Source organism: Mastomys coucha, unplaced genomic scaffold, assembly GCF_008632895.1.
Source record: "Mastomys coucha isolate ucsf_1 unplaced genomic scaffold, UCSF_Mcou_1 pScaffold23, whole genome shotgun sequence".
Taxonomy (NCBI): domain Eukaryota; kingdom Metazoa; phylum Chordata; class Mammalia; order Rodentia; family Muridae; genus Mastomys; species Mastomys coucha.
Window position 1 is genome coordinate 70,738,597 of NW_022196906.1, and position 27,171 is coordinate 70,765,767.

The 27,171-nt window shown below is 37.8% G+C and overlaps 1 protein-coding gene across 3 annotated transcripts in view; it reads left to right on the plus strand.

Moving 5' to 3' along the window:
- Hmgcll1 (3-hydroxymethyl-3-methylglutaryl-CoA lyase like 1) overlaps window positions 1-27,171 on the plus strand; it is a 127,402-nt gene that overhangs the window by 83,495 nt on the left and 16,736 nt on the right. The window contains exon 8 of one of the 3 annotated variants that reach the window (XM_031343695.1): window positions 22,816-22,983. The exons of the other annotated variants lie outside the window; for them this stretch is intronic. Within the exon in view, the coding sequence (XP_031199555.1) occupies window positions 22,816-22,863 (48 nt within the window). The 3' untranslated portion in view covers window positions 22,864-22,983. Of the gene's footprint in view, window positions 1-22,815; window positions 22,984-27,171 lie in introns of those variants that run through there. 3 annotated transcript variants of the gene reach the window in all.

Consider the following 27,171-nt stretch of genomic DNA (forward strand, 5'->3'; position numbering starts at 1 on the left):
ATTTCTTTAGGTGCTTCTCAGCCATTTGGTGTTCATCAATTGAGAATTCTTTGTTTAGCTCTGTACCAGACTCAAGCTTCTTAAATATGCAAAGATGATCTGGAATTCCTGATCCTCCTGCCTCCACCTCTGGAGTGCTGAGATTATAGGATATGGTGCCACATGAGACTTCCACACTGCTTGATTGGTAAAAACAAAACAAAGCCAAATTACAACTAGGACCAGGATTGCACAAGCTGCTATAATCTCCATGGTTTCTGAGTAATTGTGTATATACCCCAGAATTAGACAAAACTATAAGAAATGATTAATATGAAAACTCATTAGTTGTAGTTATTGTGTTTATACCTATTTAAAAATTAAGTCAATGTAACTGAAATTTATTAAATGGGCTAAAATTTGATTATTGCATAAGTACATTAATATGATTTTCACATTTTATATAATAAAGTCAAAATGTTACTGAAGAAAATGATGTAGCTAGAGAAATGGCTTGATGCTTAAGAGCATTTGGTGCCCTTTAAAAAGACCTGGGTTCTGTTTGACCCCTCACAACCATCTGTAACTCTAGGTCCTGGGGCACCACTAGCACCTGAACATATGTGGAGTACACTCACACATCACACACATACACATACATAAACATACAAATTAATACTATAAAAATGATTGTGCCTCATAGTGCTTATCCATGCACCTATTAGGGTAGAGATTGCCCCAGAAGGTATTCAGTAAATATTTAGTTCAATGAACAACCTACAATAATTCATCACAGTTGACACAGATAATTTGTACTGAAGAGTCCATTCCACAGTGAAGAGATTTATAAACAACTGGAGACGTTTGGCGGCTTCCAAGGAGGGGCTCCAGAGTGTGTGACTCGCAGTTCCTGAACTCTCTAACTACTACCTTTGCACTTTGAATTTAACCTTTACTGATACTGTTATATAAAATTGCTCTCTGCACTGTAAGGACATTTTGCAATATTGTAAATTACTTTCACCTATTCAAATCAACCTATAGAGTTTGTCAACCTATGAGAAAATTATGAGAAAAATTATCCAAATAATGAAGCTAAAATATTCTAAGATAAGCTTAGCTTATTTATAACTAAAACATTAAAAGTATTTATATTAAGCATGTGCATACCTTGAGAAATTTCTTGGGAAAAACCTTTTCCTGTAGTATATGGGAAATATTTTTATGACTCTAATTTCATGAGGTTAAAAAATGAGGTTTAAAGGGTGTGTTTGAAACTTGGTTTCCTTTTCATTTGCTCTCACAGTAACTATAGATAACTAAATAAGGCTCATGATTTTGAAAATGTTTTTACTTTAGTAAGCATTTTTGAAGGCGACATTTGTTTATATAACCCATACTTACTCTTTTCAGTTGAAAGTCAGAGCCTATAGAATAGATTTTCTGTTCTGTAAACATATTTTACTTTTTCTTACAAAAATGTCTCATTTTATTATTTCTCATTCGTGAGGGTCTTGCCTGCCTCTCTGTCTATGTGCCCCGTGTGTATGACTGGTGTTCCCTGAGGTCAACAGAGGGCATCTGATCCCCTCTTTTGCAGTTACACACAGATATGCACTGCCACGTGGGTCCTGGGAATCCAACCCCGGGCTTCTGAAACAGCAGCCAGTGTTCTTAACTACTGAGCAAACTCTCCAGCACTTATTCCTTTCCTACCCGGACACATTGGAACACTTCTCCTCGAAAATGATGTGGGACACAGAGTATTAGTAGATGCTTCAGCTATAAGAAAAGCAGTGCAACTTTCAAAGGGTAATTTTTGATTAATCCAATAAAGCACAGATTTTACCTTTCCACAAAGTAAATCATGTTTATTACCAAGATACCAGTCCAATAAACATAAAAATACAAGCCCGAGACCATTCGGTGTGGCTTGCATGTGTGTTTCTGGGCCGATTACTTGATATTTGGATAACAGAATCAGGAGTTTATCCTGGGGTAGAGTGACTCCTACTCTCAGCCTTAATAGCTTGTAGCCTTTCCTCTCCAGGTGGGGCCCCACCCACACTGGGTTATCAACCAGTATTGGAATGGTTTAGGCCCTGTGTAGGCAGGCTTGTTACAGTCTCAGACCAGACTTTCTGGTCCTTAGCACATTTCTGCTTTCTCTTTCACAATGCCCCCTGTGGCTTAGGTACAGGAGTTGTGTTGTGGTCGTATGTGTAACAGACACTCTCCTTCTACAAAAGACACTCCTTCGACAAGGGATGAGATCTGCATTTAGTAGGAAGGTACTAGTGAGGAATGGGACCTAGAGGCTCACTTTCCCCTGAGTATAGTGAATATACCCATTTAGCATGGAGAGAATCTGATACGGAACCTCCTTTCGGCCTGTGAAGTGCCACTGCAAGCTTGTCCCAATGAAGCATGATCTAGTGTGACTTAGCTGAACATGATTTCCACATCAGAAAAGTCAATGAAATCGAGCTGTACTTCTTCTCCACTACTGATTTGAAATTTGTCTTATATCATTGAAAAATAAAACATATGTAAAGTATTTCCTAGTCTTCCTCCCTCCCTCCCTCTGTTCTCACCTCCCTCCTTCTGTTCCTCCTTTTCTCACTTTTTCTCCCTCCCTTCCTCTTTTCCCCACTTGTCTTCTCTATGTGTGTGTCTGTGTGTGTATGTTTTATGTATGCATATATGTGCAATATATATATATATATATGTTTTCCACAGTTTTATTTTAAAAACTGGATGGCTTATGATTGTAAAACATTTTCACATTTTCTGAAAAACATTCATTCTCAGTTTGCTTATGTAGTCCTGCCTTACTGTTTGTTTTTATTTATGGCAGAATGTATGGCAACTGTTTTGCAGTTATAAATTTTTAAAAGGGTCCTTTGGAAAAAATAAAAGGGCCTCAAAAGCAAATGTATATATATATATATGTATATGTATATATATATTGCACATATATGCATAGATATACATATGCATACCAGTGGAGGACTGCAGTCTCTCTTAGTTATCTTCCACTCTCAGTTATCATCCTTGCTTGCTCTCTACATATCTCTGTATCTCTGATACAGGATGCTTCAGCACTTGCAGGTCGTTAAGTTAGACTTCAGCATTGTGGTCACACAAAGAGGCACACTATCATGCCTAGAGTTTATGTGGTGCTAAGGATCTAAACTCAAGTCCTGGTCCACTCTGTTGATTGATTCATGCCCCCAGACCTTGAGAAGAAAATTGTTACTTTAGAAGCAGGCATTGCTGCAGAGACCCCAATGTAAAATGATATTTATGTAGTCATGAGACATTGTACTCTTCATTACCAATGCATTTATTTTAAAAATAATAATACTTGCATATATGTAAAAGTATATATTTATGTATTTATTTATTTGAATCCCAAATGATGTCCTCCTCCTGTTCCCCCTCGCAGACTCCCTCCCCTTCATCCCTGAGAGGGTAATTCCCTCCCAATCTCCCTGCCCTAGGTTATCATTTTCCCCTTCCATTTTCTCTCTCAGCCTCTGTCTTGGATAGGTATACATGCATAAATATATAAATACAACCTGTTGAATCCATCTAAAGTGTTGCTTGTATGCATATGATTTCAGGGCTGACAATTTTGTATTGGATAGCCAATTAAGGCACTCATCCTTGGAAAAGCTAATTTTCCATCTCTCATCAGTCTTTACTTGTCTGTAGTTCTTTGTTTATAATAGGGACCCCATGACATATGTTCTCCTTCCACATTGATCTGTCTATTGATATTGCAACTGTTCAGATCTTGTTTATGTAGACATTTTTATGAAAGGCTGTTTCAAAAGACATTCTCTTATTCTGATTCTTACAACCATTTAATATTTTTAGATCAGTAGAAATAATCAGAAATCAGACACTATAATATATCAATACGATAAAGGAAAACAGATTTATGATCATCTCAAATGACTTGGAAAATCATTGACATTTTTTTCACTCCTAACCAAGAATTTATTTGCAGTTGATACCTGAAGGAAAAATCAATTTTCTCCAATGGAGTGTCACTGGGTTTTGCAGCCACAATCCAGAGCAATGATGGTCAGAAGTAGCCATCATTCTGTACATCACTAGCCAACACAAAATGTACTCCATGTGGTTTTTGTTGTGGGGAGGAGGGAGGCTGTTTGGTTTTTGTTTTGTGTTGCTTTTGTCTTACTCCTTTTTTGTTTGCTATGATTTTCATTTTTGTTTTATTTTTAAGAGAGAAGGAGAAGAAGAGAGGAAGGGCATAAAATTGGGTGTCAATGGCAGTGAAGGAGATCTGGAAGTAGTTGGGCAGATATGATCAAAATATAGAATATGAAAAAATTTATTGAAAACAAAGAAAAATAAAAGAACCATTGAGATTATTAACAATGTAGAAGATTCTACCCAGAACAGAAGTACAAGACATAGACAGAGAAATGATAAAGTAAAACAATTATCATTCCAGATATCCTAATTGTATATTCAATCTCCAAAGAGATTTTAGAAAAATTATTAAAATCAGAATATATAAAAATATCACAGTATACAAGCACAGCACATAAAAGCTCATAATATTATATGGATATTGTTTTTAAGATTTGCTTATTTATTTTATGTATGAGTCTACATGCCAGGAGAATGCATTAGATTATATTGTAGATGGTTGTGAGCCACCATGTGGTTGCTGGGAATTGAACTCAGGACCTCTGGAAGAACTGCCAGTGCTCTCAACTACTGAGGCATCTCTCCAGCTCCATATATGGATATACTTAACAGCAAAAATCATTATAAAATGAAGCAATGAATTTATGATTATACTATCATTAAAATTTTTAAAAAGTGACATTAGTTTTGCAATAAGCTTGATTTTCCATGAAAAGCAGGATCATAGTATGTAGGGAACTAAGATTTAAATAACTTGTAAGATTAAATTTCTGGTTTGGAAGACTTGGCAATGGACAGTTTTCACTAAGTTGATCTTTTTATTCAATGTAAAAATCAATAAGATCTGTGTTATTTTTAAAGCAGATTCTACAGTTGCTTTAGTAATATAAATATCCTAATACAGCTATAAAAATGTAAGACTCTCCAGGTCAGACTTAGATATGACTCATTCACTGCTTACCTTCAGAGAAGAGAAAGACAATGTTTGAAATAATAGGACTGTAAACACATGCACAGAATCAAAGAAATAGTTCACAAAAAATGTTAAAAGACAGACAGACCCGCACTAAGAGAAATGACGGTGCTTCAGTCAGGATTATCAGCTACTGAACATGATCAAGGAACAAGTAATGGAGCTGAAGGACATGTCCGGAGAAAATTCCAAAGATCACAGAAAGCGGTAGCTCCAACCTATAAAGATTCAAACAAGACAAAATCAAATATTATAAATTGTGATACTTTATGAAGATACATGGAATGATTTCTAGAATTTTCTGGAGGAGAATAGTATATGGCCAAACAGGGCTTGCAGGAAAATCCAAAGTATTAAAAATGCTTCACTTACTCAAACTGTACAAGGAGTAGAGAAGTAGGTTATGTTTAAAAGTGTGTGTTTATTTAAAAATATGTTTTCATAATTAAGGTGACAGAGATTTAAGAGTTTAAAATAAAGGAGGGTAAGGTATGTCATAATAACCACAGTTGGACTTCTGGCCACAGTCTTCTGAACCAAACTATCAATTAAAATCTAATAAAACATTATTTTTACCCTGAAATTTATTTTAGTCAGTATCCATTGGATCTTTCAGCCAGTTGAGAACACTGTGAAGGGACCAGTCGGGTAAATAGAGCCCCCAGGACATGTTTGCACAACAAAATCTGTGGCTGATGAAATAGTCTGTGCTGATGTTTCTGAACCGAGAGACCGGAAACATGCAGTGGAAGCGAGACCTTTTACTGTCCTTCCGCCAACATCAGCATCAATTACAGCACTGTGTGAGAAAAGTTGTAAGAAATACTGCTGGTTTTGCAAGTCAGCAGATTTTTTTTTAATTGTGGCAGATCAGACCCCAAAACTTTATAGCCTTCAGCAACAAATGGCTCCTAGACATTAAACTGACCCCCGATAAAACAACCCTGGGGTTATGAGAAGGCTACTCTGCCAATTTCATCTCTCCGTGGAATCCACTGACATCTGGTTCAGCTGCGGAAGCTGGAAAACTTCTTTAAAATTCTCTTGATAGTAAAAATGGACATGTGGAAAACATTCTAATCTGTTAATCTTTGGTGCTCCTGAACAAGGGACATTTGGCTTTAAACTTCATGATGATAAATATGAAACTTCCAGATCTAGTTGTAAATAACTTAATGGCATTTGAATACAGAATAGCATTTTATTTCCCAATGGTACCAAAATACGAATATGCACCTGCATTGACGAAAGGGCTGGAGCAGCCCTCTGTGCTCTTTGTTTACACGTGGGTTTTATAATTTGTTCACTTTTACATTGGTTCCACTTGGCCAGTGAAAATCAGCAAACAGTGGCAAATAACTGCTTTCTCATCCCCTGTCTCCTCAATCCCCCTTCCCTCGCTCTCTCTGTTTACCCTCCATGCTGGATCAAGAGCCTCCTGTTCTCACCTTCATTGTATTACATATTTCAGATAATCAAGAAATCAAATAACAGAAGCAGTTATATATTTTTACAGTGCTGATAAATGACCTATAAGGTCACTGCATAGATATATTAGGGTGTGAATGTGTTAACCTGCAAGAACTTGTATTAATCACTCTGTCTCTAAACAAACAGCTGTCTTTCTAGAAGCTATTTATATCTTGTTGTCCGTACAAGATACACAAAACTACATCACAGTGAAACAGATCATGGTACAAACTCCTTGTTTGTGCTGGTTAGTTTTTGTCAGCTTGACACAAATTAAAGTCATGTGGGAAGGTCAAGCATCAGTTGAAATATTTCCTCCATTAAATTGGCCTGAAGGCATGTCTTCAGGGGTAATTTCTTGATTAATTATCTATGTGGGAGATATCAGACCGCTGTGGTTGGTGCCATCTCTGGGTAGCACAAGGAAGCAGAGTGAGCAGGGCAGTAAGCAGCCTTCCTCAATGGCCTCTGCTTTAGTTCCTACCTTGAGAACATGCCCTGGCTTCCCTCAGTGATGATGGGATGTGACCCGGAAGTTAGAAGATGAAACAAATTCTTTCCTCCCAGGGTGGGTTTTGGTCACTGCGTTGTCACAGCAACAGAAAACAGGTCAGGAGAGCATCTCACTGTCCTCTACTTCAGAGCTGAGTCAGTACTTCAGAGCTGAGTCAGTACTTCAGAGCTGAGTCAGTACTCAGGTTGCCCCCCTTAGCAGGTCAGTTTCCTTGTTCTTATTGTTCCTGGATTGTTTCTTCAGCCTTTTTCTGGTTCTTCTGTCACTAGGTCTTTCTTTTCAGAGTGAATATATGTGTTGAAATTTTTATATTCTAACCACAACCGCCATGAATTTAAGCTCAGAAAAGAGGATTACAGAAGAATTACTGACAATGAATATAGGCCCGTATAGAGTTACCCATCACATATATACTATTCAAGGGCCACTCCCCTGCCCCCAGTCCCAAGAATCATTTGTGATGTCTAGATAAAATAAATCAATTCATAGAGAAATACATTTATAAATAAATAAGTTAGAGCAAATAAAGCACATCTATTATTTCTGACACACTAGATATTTCCCCCCTTCTGTTTCTGTCTCTGGGTTTTAGCTTCTGAAAGGCAACATGTCACATGATAGCTAAATGCTGGGTTTCTAAAATAGGAGCATTTAAGATGAATATTTTACTCCATTATTTTGGACAAACTATCAAAGTTGCCTGCTCCCTGTTTGTCCTCATCCGTAAAGCTGAAATATGAATAGCATCTGGAGGTGTTAGTCTTCTTTCCATTGACTCCATTCTTCAGCTCTCAGTTGTTTCTTCCATAACTGAAATCAATAATATTACTGAAGAATATCATTTGCCTTTCTAGTGGAAGGCTGACTTCTGAAGTCAGTACTGAGTCTAAAGGATAAAGCTGCATCTCACCTTATAGTTTTTAGATTTTAGTGCATGAGAACTCTATTAATGTTCTTTTGTCCCCTCCTCTCCTCCACTAACTGCTCCCATGTTCCAACCGCTCCTCAAATTCATGGACTCATATTAATTGTTATTGTTAAATATAATAGGCTTGTAAATTTATAAATACAACTCACTTCAATGCAGCTTATGTGTCCACATGTTTAGGGATGACTGTTTGCCATTGCACAACCTATCAGAGAGCTCATCCTCGGTGTCACAACCTATCAGAGAGCTCATTCTTGGTGTCACAACCTATCAGAGAGCTCATCCTCGGTGTCACAAACTATCAGAGAGCTCATCCTCGGTGTCACAACCTATCAGAGAGCTCATCCTCGGTGTCACAACCTATCAGAGAGCTCATCCTCGGTGTCACAACCTATCAGAGAGCTCATCCTCGGTGTCACAACCTATCAGAGAGCTCATCCTCGGTGTCACAACCTATCAGAGAGCTCATCCTCGGTGTCACAACCTATCAGAGAGCTCATCCTCGGTGTCACAACCTGTCAGAGAGCTCATTCTTGGTGTCACAACCTATCAGAGAGCTTATCCTCAGTGTTGCAACCTATCAGACAGCTCATCCTTGGTGTCACACCACTTTTTGGAGAGAAGCAAATGCTTTAAGTTAAGGAAAAACTCATTGACATACCGGCAGGGATTCCAAGCGAGAAAGTTAAGAGCACTGTGAGAGAATCTATAAGAATTTTTGCATTGCTGAAACATATAATTTAGGGCAATGGCAAATTATAGAATAACCATGCATAAAATGAGACAATGATAAACAGTCAGGTTACATATTCTAGTGCCAAGTCCTAACCAATCTCAGTGTTAACTGAGTGTCATTTTTCAGGTGTCTGAGAACCACAAAGGGTTTTAGGGAGGACGTAGATGATGGCATGTTAGACTCATATTGTAGAAAACCTTTTCTAACACATCTATATGAGATATATTTACACAGCATAGGACAAAATAAATGCTATTGAATACCTTAGCATATCAACAACATATTACAATAACACGGGGGACGGCGTGTTTTAACATGGTAGTAATAAGATCTCATGAGTGATTAAGTATGAAAGCCAGGAAAGAGGACAGAAACAGGCTGAGTCTCATGCCTTCAGCATGAGTGCCGGACTGGACAGTGATCAAGGGTTGTCACGTGTATCCAGTTGTAAACTGCCACAACAGAAACACAGTTCTTTACTACCATGCCAGAGGGAATGGAAATTTAAATGGCCAAACAAAGTCATTGTGGCAGATTGTCAACTCAGCTCAGAGAACTGGGCCCAGTGTCTCTGGCACTTGCTGTCTCACTCACTCCCCTCAGCTGAGACTATTTTATGGTTTTTTTCCCCTTACTTGTCAAGCTTCCCCTAGAACTAATTTCCTCCATGCACATCTGGTTGTAATGTTCTAGATTAGTCAAAATAATAAAATGTGCAAGGCATAATCATGGTCAAATATCTACCTCACTCATTATAAATCGATTGAGTAGAATCTGGGATCTCAGAGAGGCAAGGTCTCAAAAATATCATACAGAATAGTTTCCTTCCCTCATTGGCAGTGGCAGTGGTGCATGCAGCAGAGGCCAACTGCCAGGGCTTTGAAACCAGACAGACCTTGTATCAGATGACACAACATGTGAATGTAAATGGGGCATGTGTATGTAAAAGAATGTGTGGAACAGTTTTAAGAAAACATGTTAATACTGTTGCAAATAGAATCTAAAGTAAGATTTATATGAAAGTGAATGAGAGAGAAGATGATATCTAATATTGGGATAATCAGATCATAGGAGAAAATGTTTCTTTAGAAACACAGAAAGGTATTTAAAAAGTAATAACCATGATTAAATATTATTTAAACAAAAACTAATTCAGTACTACTTAGAATTCACAAAGTATATCTCAAGAACTGTTCATAAGTTTAGAAATGTCATTAGTTACAAAAATTATAAATAATGGTAAGGTTTTAACATTTCAGAAAATTAAAAAATGTAATAAAAAGAAAAGGAAGCAAAAAAGCACAATTAGGAATCAAAATTATTATTCTAGTATTATTTTTTCTCTCATAATTTTTTAAGTATAAAAACCACTTTGATTGTATTTATGTCCCATTATCTTCTCATCTTCTTTCTGGTCCCACAGAACTTGTTCTTCTTCCCCAAAGCTACCCCTCCTCCTTTCATTTTTCTTTCTTGTAACACATTGTGTTAAAGACTGCTTGCATGGCATGGGTGAAGGATTGTTTATGTAATCAAGAGGAGCATGTCAGTGGCCACACCACTGAGGAGCTGTGACTATATAAAGGTATAGCTTCTCATAAGGAATAGGGCTTTGTGGGCCCCTCTTTATCCATGATGGGGTACTGACATGTCCAGTCTTGGACAGGTCTTGGGGAAGTAATCACAAATCCTTTGAGTTTCTGAGTGCTACAGTCATTTCTAGAAGACAGTGTTTCATCACACTCCTTTTTAATCTTCAGAATCTTGCATTATTTTCACACCTTCTGTGACGTGACGTTCCTAAGGCTCAGAGATGTTAGACATGCCCTGTTTAGGACTAAGCACTCATATGTAACTTATGCTTATCACTTTGATCACGTGTAGAAGCAAATAGTTAGAAGTAGTTTCATAAAATATCCTTTCCATAAGACACTAGTGTTAAGTTCTCCTCTCCCATTACTCCTTACTGGTTTCTTAGCCCCTATTCTAGTTGAAACATAGATATCTAGAGGTTCAAAGCTGATATCCATGTATGACAGAAAATGTGATGCTTGTCTTTCTGGGTCTGAGCATTCTCAATATGTTTGTTTACAGACCTATTCATGTACCCCTGAATTTTATAATTTCATCTTTTCTTAAGAATTTTATAATATATCATTGTGTCAATAGACAACATTTTCTCTATCCATCCATCAGCTGATGGAAATTTAGACTGTCTCCATTTCCTGGTTATTGTAATGAATCTGGAAGAACAGGTATCTCTGTGATGAGGTCTAGAATCTTTTGGGTATAAGTCCCAAAGAGTTATATAGATTGATTGCGCAGTAAATATATTTCTGGATTTTTCCCCCACTCATTTTCATATGTTTCAAGGAAGTTCAGATAGAATACTGTGATATAAAAAGTGGAAAGAAAATAGGAAGAAGAAGGATTAAATGAGTTGAGAATGGGAAGGCAGAGCTGAGGAGGAAATGAGAGAGATAACTAACACTATAAGCCTTTTGAAATAGCCATAAGGAAACCTATTTCCTCTCTGAAATCCCCCATCCCACACCCATCCCCTCCCTCTACAAGGGTGCTCCCCCACTCACCCACCCACTCCTGCCCCACCACCCTAGCATTCCTCTATGCTGGGGCATCAAGCCTTCACAGGACCAAGGGTCTCCCCTCCCTTTGATGCCAGACAAAGCCATCCTCTGCTACATATGCAGCAAGAGTCATGTGTCCTTCCATATGTATTCTTTGGCTGGTGGTTTACTCCCAGGGAGCTCTGGAGGGTCTGATTGGTTGATATTGTTGGTTGAAAACTCATCAGCTCCTTCACTTCTTCCCCTAACTCCTCCATTAGGGCCCCCATGAAGCCACAGTTACGCTGATACCAAAAACCACACAAAGACCCAACAGAGAAAGAAAACTTCAGACCAATTTCCCTTATGAATATTGATGCAAAAATACTCAATAAAATTCTTGCAAACCACACCCAAGAACACAATCAAAACGATGGTTCAGTATACAGAAATCCATCAATGTAATCCACTACATAAAAAAATTCAAAGAAAAAAAAAACCACATGATCATCTCATTCGATGCCGAAAAAGCATATGACAAAATTCAACACCCCTTCATGTTAAAAGTCTTGGAAGGAACAAGAATTCAAGGCCCATAATTAAACACAGTAAAAACAATATACAGAAAACCAGTAGCCAACATCAAACTAAATGAGAAACTTGAAGCAATCCCACTAAAATCAGAGACTAGGCAAGGTTGCTCACTCTCTCCCTATCTATTCAATATAGTACTCGGAGTTCTAGCCTGAACAATTAGACAACAAAAGGTCAAAGGAATTCAAAGGAATTCCTTTCAAATTGGAAAGGAAGAAGTCAAAATATTACTATTTGCAGATGACATGATAGTATACTTAAGTGACCCAGAAATTCCACCAGAGAACTCCTTCAGTTGATAAACAACTTCAGCAAAGTGGCTGAATATGAAATATTACTTTTTTAAACTTTAAAGCATAGTACATTTGTTACTGTTGGAAATGTCAAAAAGCTGTCAAATGAATCTCACATGTTTCTTCTTTTGATTTAGAAGAACTTTTCAAAAAACTTTACTGTTAAAAAAAGTATAGAAGTCTAAAAACACACCATGGGTCATTACTCTTTAGGGTGTGTACTCTACTTGTCTATAAATTATGTTGTATATATTTTTTTTCACATAGGGTATAAGAGTCAAGTGATCTTTTGGTTCCAAATTCTGTAGTAGTACTATGGAAGGAAAAGCCTAGGATAGCACAATGCAGTGTTCTTTCATGAGATGATATTAAAGTATATATATATTATGTGACTCATAGAAATTTTCTAACTATACATAGGTAAATGCTTAAATCATGTTAATATTATGATGATAAAAAATACTGTTGACATTAAAACTTGGCATCACAGTAAATGAGAGAAAATGCTGGTTTAAACAATACCAACCCAAATAATGTTAAGATACATGAATTAGCAAAATCACAAGTAATGGCATAATGCTGCCATTTGGATAATGGTAACAGTGAAATGAATTCAACATGCCTCATTTAGATAAGTGTTCTGTCATGGTTAAGATCAATGTACATCATTTTGAGAGATATCTTTGTTTTTTTTCCTATGAAGAATGTATAATGTTTGCTGCAGATTCTTAAAAGATCCCATGCCTTATAAATATTTAGAACTTTGTTTTGGAAATTTTTTTTTCTTGAGAAGTATGGAGGCCTACATCTCAATAAACAATGCCCACGTCTTGAAATACATTCTAACTATTCAAAAATTCTCTGGTAGATAATAATCTACCAGAAGCCTAAAAAGTTTACTTTAATCAATTACCATTTATATGTCATGTCTACTATGGACAAGACTATATAAGATGTAAGGGAGAAAGGGAATGGGGATGGAGATCCGGGAGTCGAGAAACAACAAAAACAAGCCCTATGTGAAAACTGCTACAGTGAAAACTCATACTTTGCATGATTATTTAACAAAATCAAAAGAGATAATCCTTTGACATCTAAACATGTTTAGCAGCACTCACTTTTGTATCTGAGGTATGCAAAAATTCTCAATAAAATACATGTAAACATAATACAGAAATATATAAAAATGATCACCTACAACAATCAGAGATGGGTGAGCATACATAATTAATAAATTAAATAAATCATATAGTAGACATGAAGATTAAAATTATATGAGCATTTCTACAGATGTGATAAAGACAGACAAATTTAAAAAAAATTTCATGATACACATTTTAGAGAATATAGGAAGTGGAGGGAAGATACTGCAAAAATAAAGTAATATTTGACAAAGCCACAGCCGACGCCATCCTAAATGACTGAAAACTCAAAGCAATACCTTAAGATCAGGAAGGAGACAGGACTGGATGCTATTCCTTCTGCTTTTCAATACAGTGCTTGAAGGCCTGGCTAGAGCAAAAGAAAAGAAAGGGAGATCAAAGGCATACCATAGGGAAAGAAGTGGAGTCATCCTATTTGCAGATGTTATGACACTGTGTATAAGAAGCCCAGTAGTGCCACCTGAAAACTATAAGTAGTCAACACTTTTAGCAAAGTTTCATGGTATGCAAACAGTACCTTACAGAAATCCGTAGTCTTTCTGTATACCAAAGACAGATATGCTGAGAAAGAGATCATAGAAAAATTCCCATTCACAATATCCTAAAAGAAAACACATAGGGATAAAACCTAAACAAGGAGGGCGAGACATCTACAGTGATAATACTGAATCTTTGAAGAAATTGAGGAAGACACTTAAAGAAGACCCCCCCCCCATACTCATAGACTGGTGGAATTAATATTGTGAAAGTGACGAGTTATACTGTAAACAATTTACAGATCAATGCAGTCCTACACAAAAATTCTAAGACAGTTCTCACAGAAATAGAAAAATATGTGAAATTGTGTATTTTTATGAATTTCATATGAAGTATTATCCTATACAGAAACCTGAACCAAGAGAACAAAGCTGGAGGGCTAGTCATATCAGATTTCAAGTTATATTACAGACCTATGGTAACAAAATTGAATGGTCCTGATGATGCAGAAACACACATATAGATCAATAAATCAAAATAGAACACCCGAACAGGGGCACATGTGATGAAATACATTTCTTTTATGATAAAGTGTCAAAACACATGGTGGGGGGAAGGCAGCATTTTCAACAAGAAGAACCTGGAAAATTACACATGCACATGTAGGAGAAAGAAATTAGATCCATATCTATATCTATCACCTTGCACATGCTCAAAAAATAAACTCCAAGTGAACCAGAGGTCTCAGTGTGAAACCTAAAACTCTAAAAGTCTACAGGTTCTAAAATGGACTTTCTGAATAGAGCTGCACTTACTTGGAAATTAAGGCCAACAAATGACAAATAAAAGTGAAACCGTCGTAAAACTAAAAAGTTTCTGTCCAGCAAAAGAAACAACCTAAAGATTGAAAAGGAAGTCTATAGAGTGGGAGAAAAATCTTTGTTAGTTATACATCTCTCAAAGGATTGGTGTCTAGAATATAAAAGAACTAAACAAACAAACAAATAAACAACAGACCCCAAAGCACCTAGAAAACAACCCAATAAAAAGACTCTAGAATACGTCTTGAAATCTGGAATGGTAAATTCTCCAGCTTTGTTCTGTTTGCTTGGGATTGTTTGGGTACGCAGGGATTTTGTGATTCCACAGAGCAACTTTTCTGCCAAAATTTATTAAGTGGAACAAAATACTGAACCCAAACAGGACTTTTGTGTAAAAGAATTCCTGAACAATAGCCATGGGAAATACTTGTCAAAGGAAATGTGTGTGCTTTTTTTGTTGAGTGTTTACTTAAGTTCACTTGGTTTTATGTTCTGAAAACTATTGATGATGGTATGAGGACCACATTCAAAAGCCTCCATCTCCCACAGTGTAAAGTGGTGGTATTGATCACTGTCCCATCCTTGACAATTCAATAACTTGCAATGCAAAACTGTTCTTATTAAAAGGAATCTGGAACAGATAACCAGTGTAGTTACCACTTAAACCAAACCAAACCAAACCAAACACAGTGATTTAAATTTCAGGCCACATTTTCACTTGCTCATAAACAATCATATGCTATCTATGTAACAAATAGCTAAGCTGATGGAATTATTTTCTAACAAATAAAGAAAGTTAAAATCAACTGGGAATCAGCTGGGCATGGTGGCATATACAAAGGTACAAATCCTAACACTAGTACTAGGCAGACAGGCAGGCAGAGTTTGAGGTCAGCCTGAGCTACACAGAAAGACCCTGTCTCAGCAAAACAAAACAAAACAAAACAAAACAAAAGTCAATGGGAATCATTGATCCTCAAGAGGAAAGAACAATTCTTTATTAAAAGCTGCAAGTGTCACAAATCAAATGAATAAGTAAAGCTAAATAAACATGGTGCTATCAACAATATTGTTTTTACATGATGGGTGGCAGGCATGAGCAGGGAATCCACAAAAGAAGAAATAGGGAAATTGGTCTGAAGTTTCTTTCTTTGTTAGGTCTTTGTGTGGTTTAGGTATAAGAGTAATTGTGGCTTTGTAGAACGAATTGGGTAGTGTACCTTCTGTTTCAATTTTGTGGGATAGTTTGAGGAGTATGGGTATTAGGTCTTCTTTGAAGGTCTGATAAAACTCTACACTAAGGCTATTTAGTCCTGGGCTTTTTTTGGTTGGGAGACAATTAATGACTGTTTCTATTTCATTAGCATATATGGGACTGTTTAGATCGTTGATCTGATGATCTTGATTTAACTTTGGTACCTGGTATCTGCCTAGAAAATTGTTCATTTCATCCAGGTTTTCCAGTTTTGTTGAGTATAGGCTTTTGTAGTAGGCTCTCATGATTTTTTGTATTTCCTCAGTGTCTGTTGTTATGTCTCCCTTTTCATTTCTGATCTTGTTAATTATGATAATGTCTCTGTGCCCTCTAGTAAGTGGGGCTAAGGGTTTATCTATTTTGTTGATTTTCTCAAAGAACCAGCTCCTGGTTTGGTTGATTCTTTGTATAGTTCTTTTTGTTTCTGTTTGGTTGATTTCAGCCCTGAGTTTGATTATTTCCTGCCTTTGACTCCTCTTGGGCGAATTTGTTTCTTTTTGTTCTAGAGCTTCCAAATGTGCTGTCAAATTGCTGGTATATGCTCTCTCCAGTTTCTTTTTGTAGGCACTTAAAGCTATGAGTTTTCCTCTTAGGACTGCTTTCATTGTGTCCCATAAGTTTGGGTATGTTGTGGCTTCACTTTCATTAAGCTCTAGAAAGTCTTTAATTTCTTTAGACACTATTGTGGATGCCAACAAGTGCTGGATGACAGGAGCCTGAGATAGCTGTCTCCTGAGAGGCTCTGACAGTGCCCGACTAATACAAAAGTAGAGGCTCACAGTCATCCATTGGACTGAGTACAGGGTCCCCAATGAAGGAGCTAGAGAAAGGACCCAAGGAGCTGAAAGGTTTGCAGACCCTTAGGACGAACAACAATATGAACTAACTAGTACCCTCAGAGCTCCCAGGGACTAAAACTCCAACCAAAGAGTACACATGGGGCATTCGTGGCTCCAGCAGCATGTGTATAGCAGAGGATGGCCAAACCAGCCATCAATGGGAGGAAAGGACCTTGGCCCTGTGAAAGTTCTATGCCCCAGTGTAGGGGAATGCCAGGGCCAATAAACAGGAGGGAGTGGGATAGTGAGCAGGGGTATGGGGGAGGGAACAGGGGATTGTTTTAGTTTTGGGTTTTTTATTTTATTTTTTTTTCTTCTTTTTTTTGGTGGGGGAGGGGAACCTTGGAAAGGAGATAGGAGATATTGTAAATAAGAAAACATCTAATAAAAAAAAGAAGAAATAAAAATGACTAAGAAATATCTAAAAGGGTGTGGCAATCACATGATTCTCAGATTTCATCTCACCACTGTTAGAATGGCTAAGGTCACAAAAACTACTGACAAGAAGACCTGGTGATGTGGGGCAAGGGGAGCCCTCACCTACTGTTGGTGGAGTAACAAACCATTGCAACCACACTGAAAACCAGCATGAATTCTGAAAAAGGTAAAGGTTGATACACCATACGACCCAGCTTTCCCACTTCTTGGCATCTGTGCAGATGACCCTATGTTCTATTCCACCACATGTGCTTGCTTAGCCATGTTCTCTGCCACTCTTTTCACAGAAACATGGAAATGTAAATGACCTAGGTGTCCTTCAGTTGAATGGATGTTGAAAATGTGAAGTAGACAGGTACAAATATAGATGTGTATATATGTAATAGAATCCCATTTAGTTACAAAAATATGAAACAATGAAATGTGCAGATAAAGAATAAGAGCTAGAAAATGGTACCCTACTTGAGGCATCCTAGACCCAGAAAGCAAACACATGTGTGCTCACCTCTATTTGTATGTTTGAGCTTCAGACCCCTTTACCTGAATATATAACCTGAAGTTACCATGGGAGCCAAGAAAGTAGAAAGGGACCGTGACAGAAGGCAAGAATGTGTTTTAGAAAAAAGAGTTCATAGGATGCAGGTATTATAAAAGAGCAGAAATGGTGTGGCTTAACTAGAGAAGTGGGTGACAATACAAAGGAAGAATGAGAAAGGAGAGAAAATGCCAAGTGTCTTTGAAAAGCTATAGAGTGTCGGCCGCCTTACCCGTCCAGCGGAAATAAGGAGGCAAACACCAAGCCCTTCTCCATGCAGTTTAATCAGGAACCTTCATTTTTACTTCTTCTCTAGCTAGCTAGCTTCTTTTATATTCTTCTATATCTTCTTCTTACATCTTACTAGTTACATCTTTCTACTTTCTTCTTACTTACTCCTATTTCCTACTTACTCCTATTCCCTACATCTTACTTCTATCCTTACATCTTACTTCTATCTTTACATCTTACTTCTATATCTACTTACTTCTATTCCCTACATACTTACTCCTATCTATCATCTTACTTACTATCTATATACTTACTCCTAATCTCTCCCCAGCCCCCAGCCCTTGTGGGTTAAATACTTTCCCTGGTCCCAATCAGCATAGGCTACGTGGCAAAACATAATAGGCTACGAGAAATCATGCCAGCTTGCATCATAAACTAGAGGCACACAGCTTTTCCAACTAAGGCTTGTTTACCTCAATGCTCTCTGCTCTGGCCGGAGACCAGGTGTTCAATATATATGTATAGGGTAGCAGCTGCAGCTCCCCACAATAGAGAAATGTTATTTTATAAGCTTGCTTAAAATTACACATTACTTATATATGTGTATATATTTATAATTTTAGTGGAGTTTCACCACACAGTGATAATATACTACAAGAACTATAGATTTTATTACAATTGCTCCAGTGGCAGAAAGGGCAACATCCCTGCAAGTTTTGGTTAAGTTGGTTCAAGAGACCCCCAGACATTATAGGCTACTGCCATTACCTTTGGTTGACAACAAGAACTTGGAGAGCAGACCCGATTACTGCAGATACCACACAGGACTTGGAGGAGCCAACCTGGTCTTAATCTGGAAGCCTCTTCCCTGAGGACTGCCAGGAGAAACGTAATCCATAGTCGTACTCAGCTACAAACCAATGGAATTCAGTAGTGACCAGCACTGACAATGGAATTCAATAGTGACCAGCACTGACCATGGAATACAATAGTGACCAGCACTGACGATGGACTACAATAGTGACCAGCACTGACCATGGAATACAATAGTGACCAGCACTGACTATGGACTACAATAGTGACCAGCACTGACGATGGACTACAATAGTGACCAGCACTGACCATGGAATACAATAGTGACCAGCACTGACCATGAAATACAATAGTGACCAGCACTGACAAGATACTCAGTGGTGCTGCTGTGGTGGTACTAATGTCTTGAGGGTTACCAATAGCAGTCTAATTGGAATAAAGGCCTGTCAATAAGAGGGAAATCATGGTTGGTACTGTAAACCATGTACATGGGTGCAATGTACCACCATGGCTGTAGGTATCTTAGAGTCTAGAGTAGAAACAACTACTACTGTCTTTCCAATACATGTGGTCAGCCCTACACTCGTGTACATACACACACACACATACACACACACACACACACACACACACACACATATTTATTCAACACTTGTCCTTATATCCATGGATAAATGTGGTTTTCATCCTTTTGCAGCTGACAGAGATTATAGTACAGATCCACAACAGTCAACCTTCAGAGAATAAGTGAATGTAGTATCCAGCCCCAATTACAAGACCCATAACACATTCTATACACCCAAGGCTCAGGTAACGTGAAATAAGTGGGAGTGGAAAGATTGTAAAAGCCACAGGACCAGTATTTCTAGGGCAACATAGTGTCTTCTAGACATGACAGGAATGCTGCATCCATGAAAACTCAATTGCCTGACACTAAACAAGACTTGTATAATGGCCATACCAGTAAACGTTCCGATGGAGAGGGGAGAATTTCACAATTCCTCAGCATTATATAGAGCTACAGTCAATTATTGGCTGCAGGGAAAGGAAAAATTAGGTTTATTTCCAGAGCAAAGAACCCTGATGGTTTTCCAATTCTAAGTGGTCAGCCCTATACTCGTGTACATATATACAACACTAAATGTACTCAGTATGTTATACATTCACACAAGTTGTATATGTATATACATACCCTTAACAATCATGAAAGAAGGGAAGGTGGGAAGGAAAACATCAGAGGGGCAGAAAGTAAGTTGAAAATCATGTAAATATAGTCTTCATTTCTGATATTCTTAAGACCACCACAATTTGTTACAAATAAAAAATTTTAAAATACATTGTATGTGAAAAATAAACATAAATATGACCCCATTTGTCAGTGTCTTCCAGTGAGTTTTGACTCCACTGCAAGTTCCTTGGTAACTATGTCTTACTTATTCAGAACAGTGTGACCTATCAAAAAGAAAACTTCTTTGTGATGTGAAAAGAAGCTTGATTCACAATGATATTGACATAGTCTTATCAATGAAGGACTTGTGAAGGGGCTCTACCCTGATGCACAAATGATACTAACTTCATTAAGAAATCATTTCCATGAGATTCAGCTCTGTTATGTGTCTGGGGCTGTTTTATAGCAGTTGATGCCTGTTGCTCCTTGATTCTTGGCACAGCTGTTTTCTCATTACACTCCAAGAACGCCAAACATTTTCCCCTTCAAGACACATGTTCTGACTTTGCTCATTTTTCCTGGTGATACTGTTACTTATATCTGTTAGTAGCTTACTTTCTGGTTTTACCCAGAGCTCAACTCAAATACGTCTTAAAAAATTGACCCTTGACAAACTCTCTGTTAGCAACTCATCTTTGTCACACATTTTCCAGTATCATTGTATAATTTTGAAGCTTAGCCGTTGTGTCTTTTTATGTCAATTTGACAAAAACGTAGATATATCTCAGAGGAGAGATGTTTACCTGAGAAAATGCCTCCATAAGACTGGCCTGTAGGCAAGTCTGTGTGATATTTTTTTGATTAATGATTATTGTGCGGGGCTGAGCCCATTGTAGGCAGTACCATTCCTTACACCTGGACGGTATAAGAAAGCAGGCTGATGAAAGCCAGTAAGCAGCATTTCTGCATGGTTCTGTTTTATTTTCTGCCTCCAGGACTTACCTTGAGTCTCCTTAGTGATGGAGTGTGACCTGTGAGAATTGTAAGAAATAAACAATTTCTTCCTCAAGTTACTTTGGTCATGGTTTTTTATGACAGCAATAGAAACCCTAACTAAGACAGTAGTTTGAAGTGCTTTCTCCCTCACTATAATATCAGCTATATGACAGGTTGTGTGTTTTATAATTGCTACCAATGCACATGTGGTAGGAACTCCAAATATCTGGTAAGTGGTAGAAACAATATTCACCAGTATCAGTACTGTTTTAGTCTTTAAAATTAAGAGTTATTGAGATACCTGAGACCTCTAATTTATTCCTGGTGTTGAACTTTATATTGAATATATTTCATGTATATATTTATATATATTCAAATATATACCAAATTTGTGTTGTTTAGGTTGCTCCGACTTTTATCTTCCTTATCTTCCTCTCTACTCTCTTTTACCATATGTCTTCATGAGAGCCTGCATATTATACCATCTTTCCCTATTCCTCATGTAATTCCTAGATAAGAAGGCAGACGTGGCTCAGCACACTCAGGCCTTCTACATTAGTGCACTGGCTTCAGAAACTGGCATGTGGGGTTCAAGATGGATCTACAAAAGAGTGGTTTCCTAGGAGTTTTCTGTTGAGAGTACAAGAGATAGAGCACTTTCGTTATATAAAACCCTGTGACTTTTGTATGGGAAACATTGAAGAATCAATGAAATGTAGGAAGAGATGACTAGAGGAAGAGACAGACCAGGTTCCTGCCTTGAGTTCGTGCCTTGGCATACTCCGTGAACTGTGACAGAGACTATTCAAGCAAACAAACCATTTCCTCTTATGTTGGTTACGGTGTTTATCACAGCACTCGGGAAGTAACTAATCTCAGTATTTGCAGCAAATTCTTTCAAAGTTGATGACCTCACTCATTATGGAAGTAATTCCTTCTATGGGTTTAGATTGCTTTTTTGTATTTCAGCAATAGAGGCGTTATTATTTTGAGTACTTACATTTGAGACTGTACTCCACCTCAGTCACTGGAGTGGCTTCTCTATCCTACCACAGTCAGTGCATCCTGCTTGACTTAGCTTTTGAGCTACAAACCATAGGGGGGTTGTTAGTGACAGTCCCAGTTCATTCATCCACATACTATTTTAACTCACAAGTTTATTTCCATTTTACTTCTAACAAATTGATTTTTGATGGTTGTTTCATTTTAAATACTCATCATCAATGGTCCGATGATATCTTGCACTAGTCAGTTATTATTTCTACTCACACATGCCTCACTCTTTAACGGCTGTCCCTCTTGCTCTCTTGCTAGTGAGACTGGACTAAAACAAATGCTACTGGAGATGCAAGGACTGGTAAACCATCAAATGTCTTATTTCTTAGAAGGTAAAACTCATACTCTTTGGAAAGACTTTGGAAAGACTTGAAGCATGCCTCATGGTTAAGGACTGTACTTTATTCTCCATGGAATCGTCCAGCACGAGTCTGATTCAAGTCTTCCTAGTGAAGCAATTTCAACTCATCATCTGTGTCTTTAAAATTCACCCATTTCCAATCTGTAGGATACCCCTTTCCCTAGCCGAACTTCCCCCGAAAGCCCAATTAAATACAGACTCTACCAGACTTACTCTCTCTACCCCTTCTCTACTGCAAACTATCCAACCCATCTTACTATTGTTTCTCAAAACCTTTGCTTGTAGTTCTCCTAAGCTTACATATTCTGCTGTGTATTGTGCTTATGTGTATTTGAGACATATCTTCTCACTTGAAATATTAATTTGGTGATATGTTAGGGACTACACTTTGTAACAATAGTCAATTCATTCTTCTTTAAATAGAAGCAGTGCATTAAGAAGAAGCCCGGATGGCTCCTGGAAGCCTTTTGAAGGAAGTCCACAAAACAAGAGCAGAGACTGGGAAGTTATCGTCCCAATCAGTCCTGAACCTCAGTGCTATGTCTTATCAAACATGTAGTGATTTTTATGATATTATTAAACATCATGTGTCTGAATTTCCTCAATTGTACTTGTTGGATAACAAATAGCAGCAACTCTCCTAAGATAATTGAGTAGTCAAAAGGAGCTAACACAGCCTCAATTAGATACAGTTTTATAAATAAAAGAGTGGGGCTGCTTCTGGGGCTGAAGAGCCCAAGGCTCACTTTTGGTTCAGTCTTGCTTTCTGCCCTTTTTGCTAAGGACTGAAGTTCTGAGCTTGCCATTGCTCACAAAACTGTGCCTGACTGCAGTTTCTACATGAGAGATCTCGAAAATATTTTTTTTTTGCCCTGTTTCAGATCTGAGGTGTACATATGACTGCCACGAACTGAAGTCATCAACTTCAGTCCACATTACACACACGCACACACACTTACTTACATACAGAGCAGTTTCCAAAACCCGATTTTGATGAGAATGTATATTTAAGAAAATATGGTTCATGTCCATGGGGGAAAACAGGTATTGAACATGTAAAACAAAATGAATTGTTTATTTTTTCCATGCTCAAATTCATAGTGATATAGTGCTGCATCATGGATTGGATCCACTCCAGTTGTTCCATGTGCAGACACATTTGCACTTGGGAGTTTGTATATATTGTAGCCCTATACTTACTTTCTAGGTATGATGCCATATTGTGCAGGTATAAGAGAGTGGTGCTTGAGCTAATCTGTTGCCTGTTGCCTTGACTCTTTCCAGGCAGCTGCTCTGCACAGTCTCATAAGCCCGCTCTTGTTTGTCAATATGGGTAGCACTATTTACCCTCTATCCAAAACACAGGATTTCCAGCTATTTTCTCCTTTAATCAATTCCCATCTTTGTTGCTCCGTCTTTTGCCTGTGTTTATTGGCAATTGGTCGTAGCTTCAGTGTTAGAGGGCCTCACATCAGCATCTGTTTCAGAATTGGAAGTTATTTACCTCTTACCAGAAACAGGCCAGAAACAAGGCCTGTTCTGAATCAGCCCTTAGCTGAAACAGTTGTGATCCCTGCAGCCTTGTAGAGCAGCAGCTCTGTTAAAGTCAGTTAATCAACTGAGCAATTGCACTGGGCAGGGGGGAGGAGACGGGGGGGAGGGGGGAAGGGAGGGGAGCTATCACCTTATTGTAAAACTGTGATAATTTTCAGATCATTATAAAATCACACCAGGGTCTCTGCCTGGGTGGGGGCTGTTTACACAGTTGCATAGCTGGCTACTTTTCTTTCCACCCATCCCACTCCCCAGCTTTGTACAAACTTGATGGAGTATTGAGAGTATTGTCAAGGAAGTCACCACTCTCTTGAAGAGAACCATCTTTCAGCAGTTACCACTGTGAATAGCTTCTTGATTAGGGGGTGGGGTTTTATGCCAGCTTCACCTTTTCTCAAGTTCTCAATCTACTGACAGCTCTACCTCCTTCTGCCATAATGATGATATTATTTATTTCAGAGCCTGTCAATGACAGAAAACCAGTGGATACCCCCAACTGCTACCTTTCTTAATTTTCTGCAATACTTATCACTCTATTGTAAGTGTTTAGGGAAAACTTCCTACTCTGGTTTGTAATGTTCTCTCTTCCTAATTCATCTTTCTTTTTGGACACACACACACACACACACACACACACACACACACACATTGTCTTTTCACTAAGGCAAAGACCCAAATCTCTGCCATTCTTATCGTGTTCCTTCTGAGAGTCCAGAAATGAGAATAGTAAAATAAATTCAAAGTTTTAATTGATTTAACAGTGACCTTAAGAGATAGCTCAGAAGCTAAGAGAGTTAGCTCAGAATTTGGTTCCCAGCACTCACACCAGTCTTCTAACAATCGCCTCTAAGTCCAACTTCAGAAGATCTGATACTCTCTTTGGACCTCTGCTGGCAATAGCCAATAGTATTCATGATCATGTAACACACACACACACACACACACACACACACACACACACACACACACACAGAGGCACAGGCACACACATGCACATGGCACACATGTGTGTGCTCATGCACAGATAGAATTAATAGTATGGCATAATCTATGCAAAAGTAAAAAGTAGGGTAATGGATACACAAAGAAGTTAAAAGCAAACAGTCATGAGTGTTTTCCACAGTTACAGTTATTAGAAGGTAACTGTAATTAAAGAAGGGCATTATAGCAACAGTAATTAAAGAAGGGCATTATAGCAACAGGCAACCACAAAATAACTTAGAAGTCAAGATATTGTTACCATTCTAGACAAAAACATAATTTAAAAAATTAGCCAACTAATAAAAGAGCAGCCATAAAAAAGGAAGAGAACAAGAACATAGGGCATAGAAAGAAATGAGCCAAAAGGCAGACTGTAGCTAGGAACTTAGTAACTACAGATCAAGTTGGATAATGGCGCAGAGTTTTGCTTTACCTACTTTTATATTGTTTGTTTATTTCTGTGCTCATGTGATCGTTTAGGAACCCAGTGTCTTCTTGCTCATGGCTTGCCATTTCTGAAGGCCTCAATGTCATCCACATTTGATTGTTTGAAAGGAAAAAGCCACATAGTTTCTGAAAACACTTGTTTGAGAAATGGCTCATATTGAGTTGCTCATATGGGGTTGCTTATGCACTTCTCAGTGTTTAAGCACAGTTAGGTGCTACTGTGTAGTTGGATCCCGAAAGGAGATGAAACAGGGTTTGGTGAAAAGCTATAATGGCTATAATTCTTATACAGTCAGGTCAAAAGAGTATGGGTATCCAAACTATTTTATGCATTAACTTTCCTTTAGGGATTTGAAATAATGCATAATTTTGGTATTCACAAAGGAAAATGCTGACTTTCTGGCACAGAACACAGAAACCCTCAAGCTAGAACTTTGGACTCTTTTTAACTCTTAAGTGTCCAGTCAGGAAGAAGCATTTGCTAACATCTCGGTGTTGACATATGAGATTTTTATTTATTTTTTTTTATGTCAGGTCTGTCTCTTGCTTTTGAAGTGTACACTAGCAGCCTGAACCCTAGTTATCACTTTGGAATTAGTAATATGGAACCTCAGGTATTTGTACCTTATACTTGTCTATTAACTGAAACCATGCATATATTAAAATCTTTGTGTTTACAGGACATTGGTCTAGTCATTTTATAGTAGCATACTAGAACCCATGGATGGTGGATGAAGAATGAAGAGAGTCATTCAAGAAGAAGAAAAGCAACTAATGCTTCTGCAGTGAGGGGAAGAGGCACGGAAGGGAGCTGGACATGAATAAAGCCCATCGTGCCCATGTCTGAAGCACGGCCATCGAGCTCACTGTAGTATACACCCAATATGCACAAATTTAAAAAGAATCTAGGCAACACTAAAAGAGAGTATAGACAGAATTGGAGTCCAGTAAGTGAGAGGCTGAGTGAGATCCAAATACTTCTGTGGTTATTGTACTGCCAGAAAAAGGGAATTATGAAAAACATAAATATTCACTAATAAAGCCCACTTGCCCTAAGTACCTGTGATATGTAATTATTATAGAGAAAATACAGTTATATACCAGTTATATTATTATATTTTTATTATATATTAAAATATATAGTATTATATATTATGTTAATATACAAACAGAATATATAAATACATACTATATAATTATAATGTATGTTAATATTATAATATATGTTTATAATTGGTTACTATTATTATAGTCTGGAAATGCAAAGTATCTTGATTTTTTTATCTTTTATTTCCTTTTTTTTAGATATTTTCTTTATTTACATGTCATACGATATTTGCTTTCCCAGTTTCCCCTCTGAAAAAAAGGAAACAAATAAAATAAAATAAAAATAAACAAAAACAAAAAGAAAAACAAACCTCTGTTCCCTTCCCCCTCCCCCTGCTCATCACCCCAACCTCTCCTGCTTACTGTCCTTGGCATTCTCCTATACTGGGGCATAGAACCTTCACAGGGCCAAGGGCCTCTCCTCCCACTGATGACCAACTTGGCCATCTTCAGCTATACATATGCTGCTGGAGCCATTAGTCTCACCATGTGTAGTGTTTGGTTGATGGTTTAGTCCCTGGGAGCTCTGAGGGTACTAGTTTCTTTTATCTTTTATTTCCTTAACAATCAATTAAAACCAGGGCTGGAGAGATGGCTCAGTGGGTTAAGACTGCTCTCGCAGAGGTCCTGAGTTCAACTCCCAGCAACCACATGGTGGCTCACAACCATTTGTAATGAGATCTGATGCCC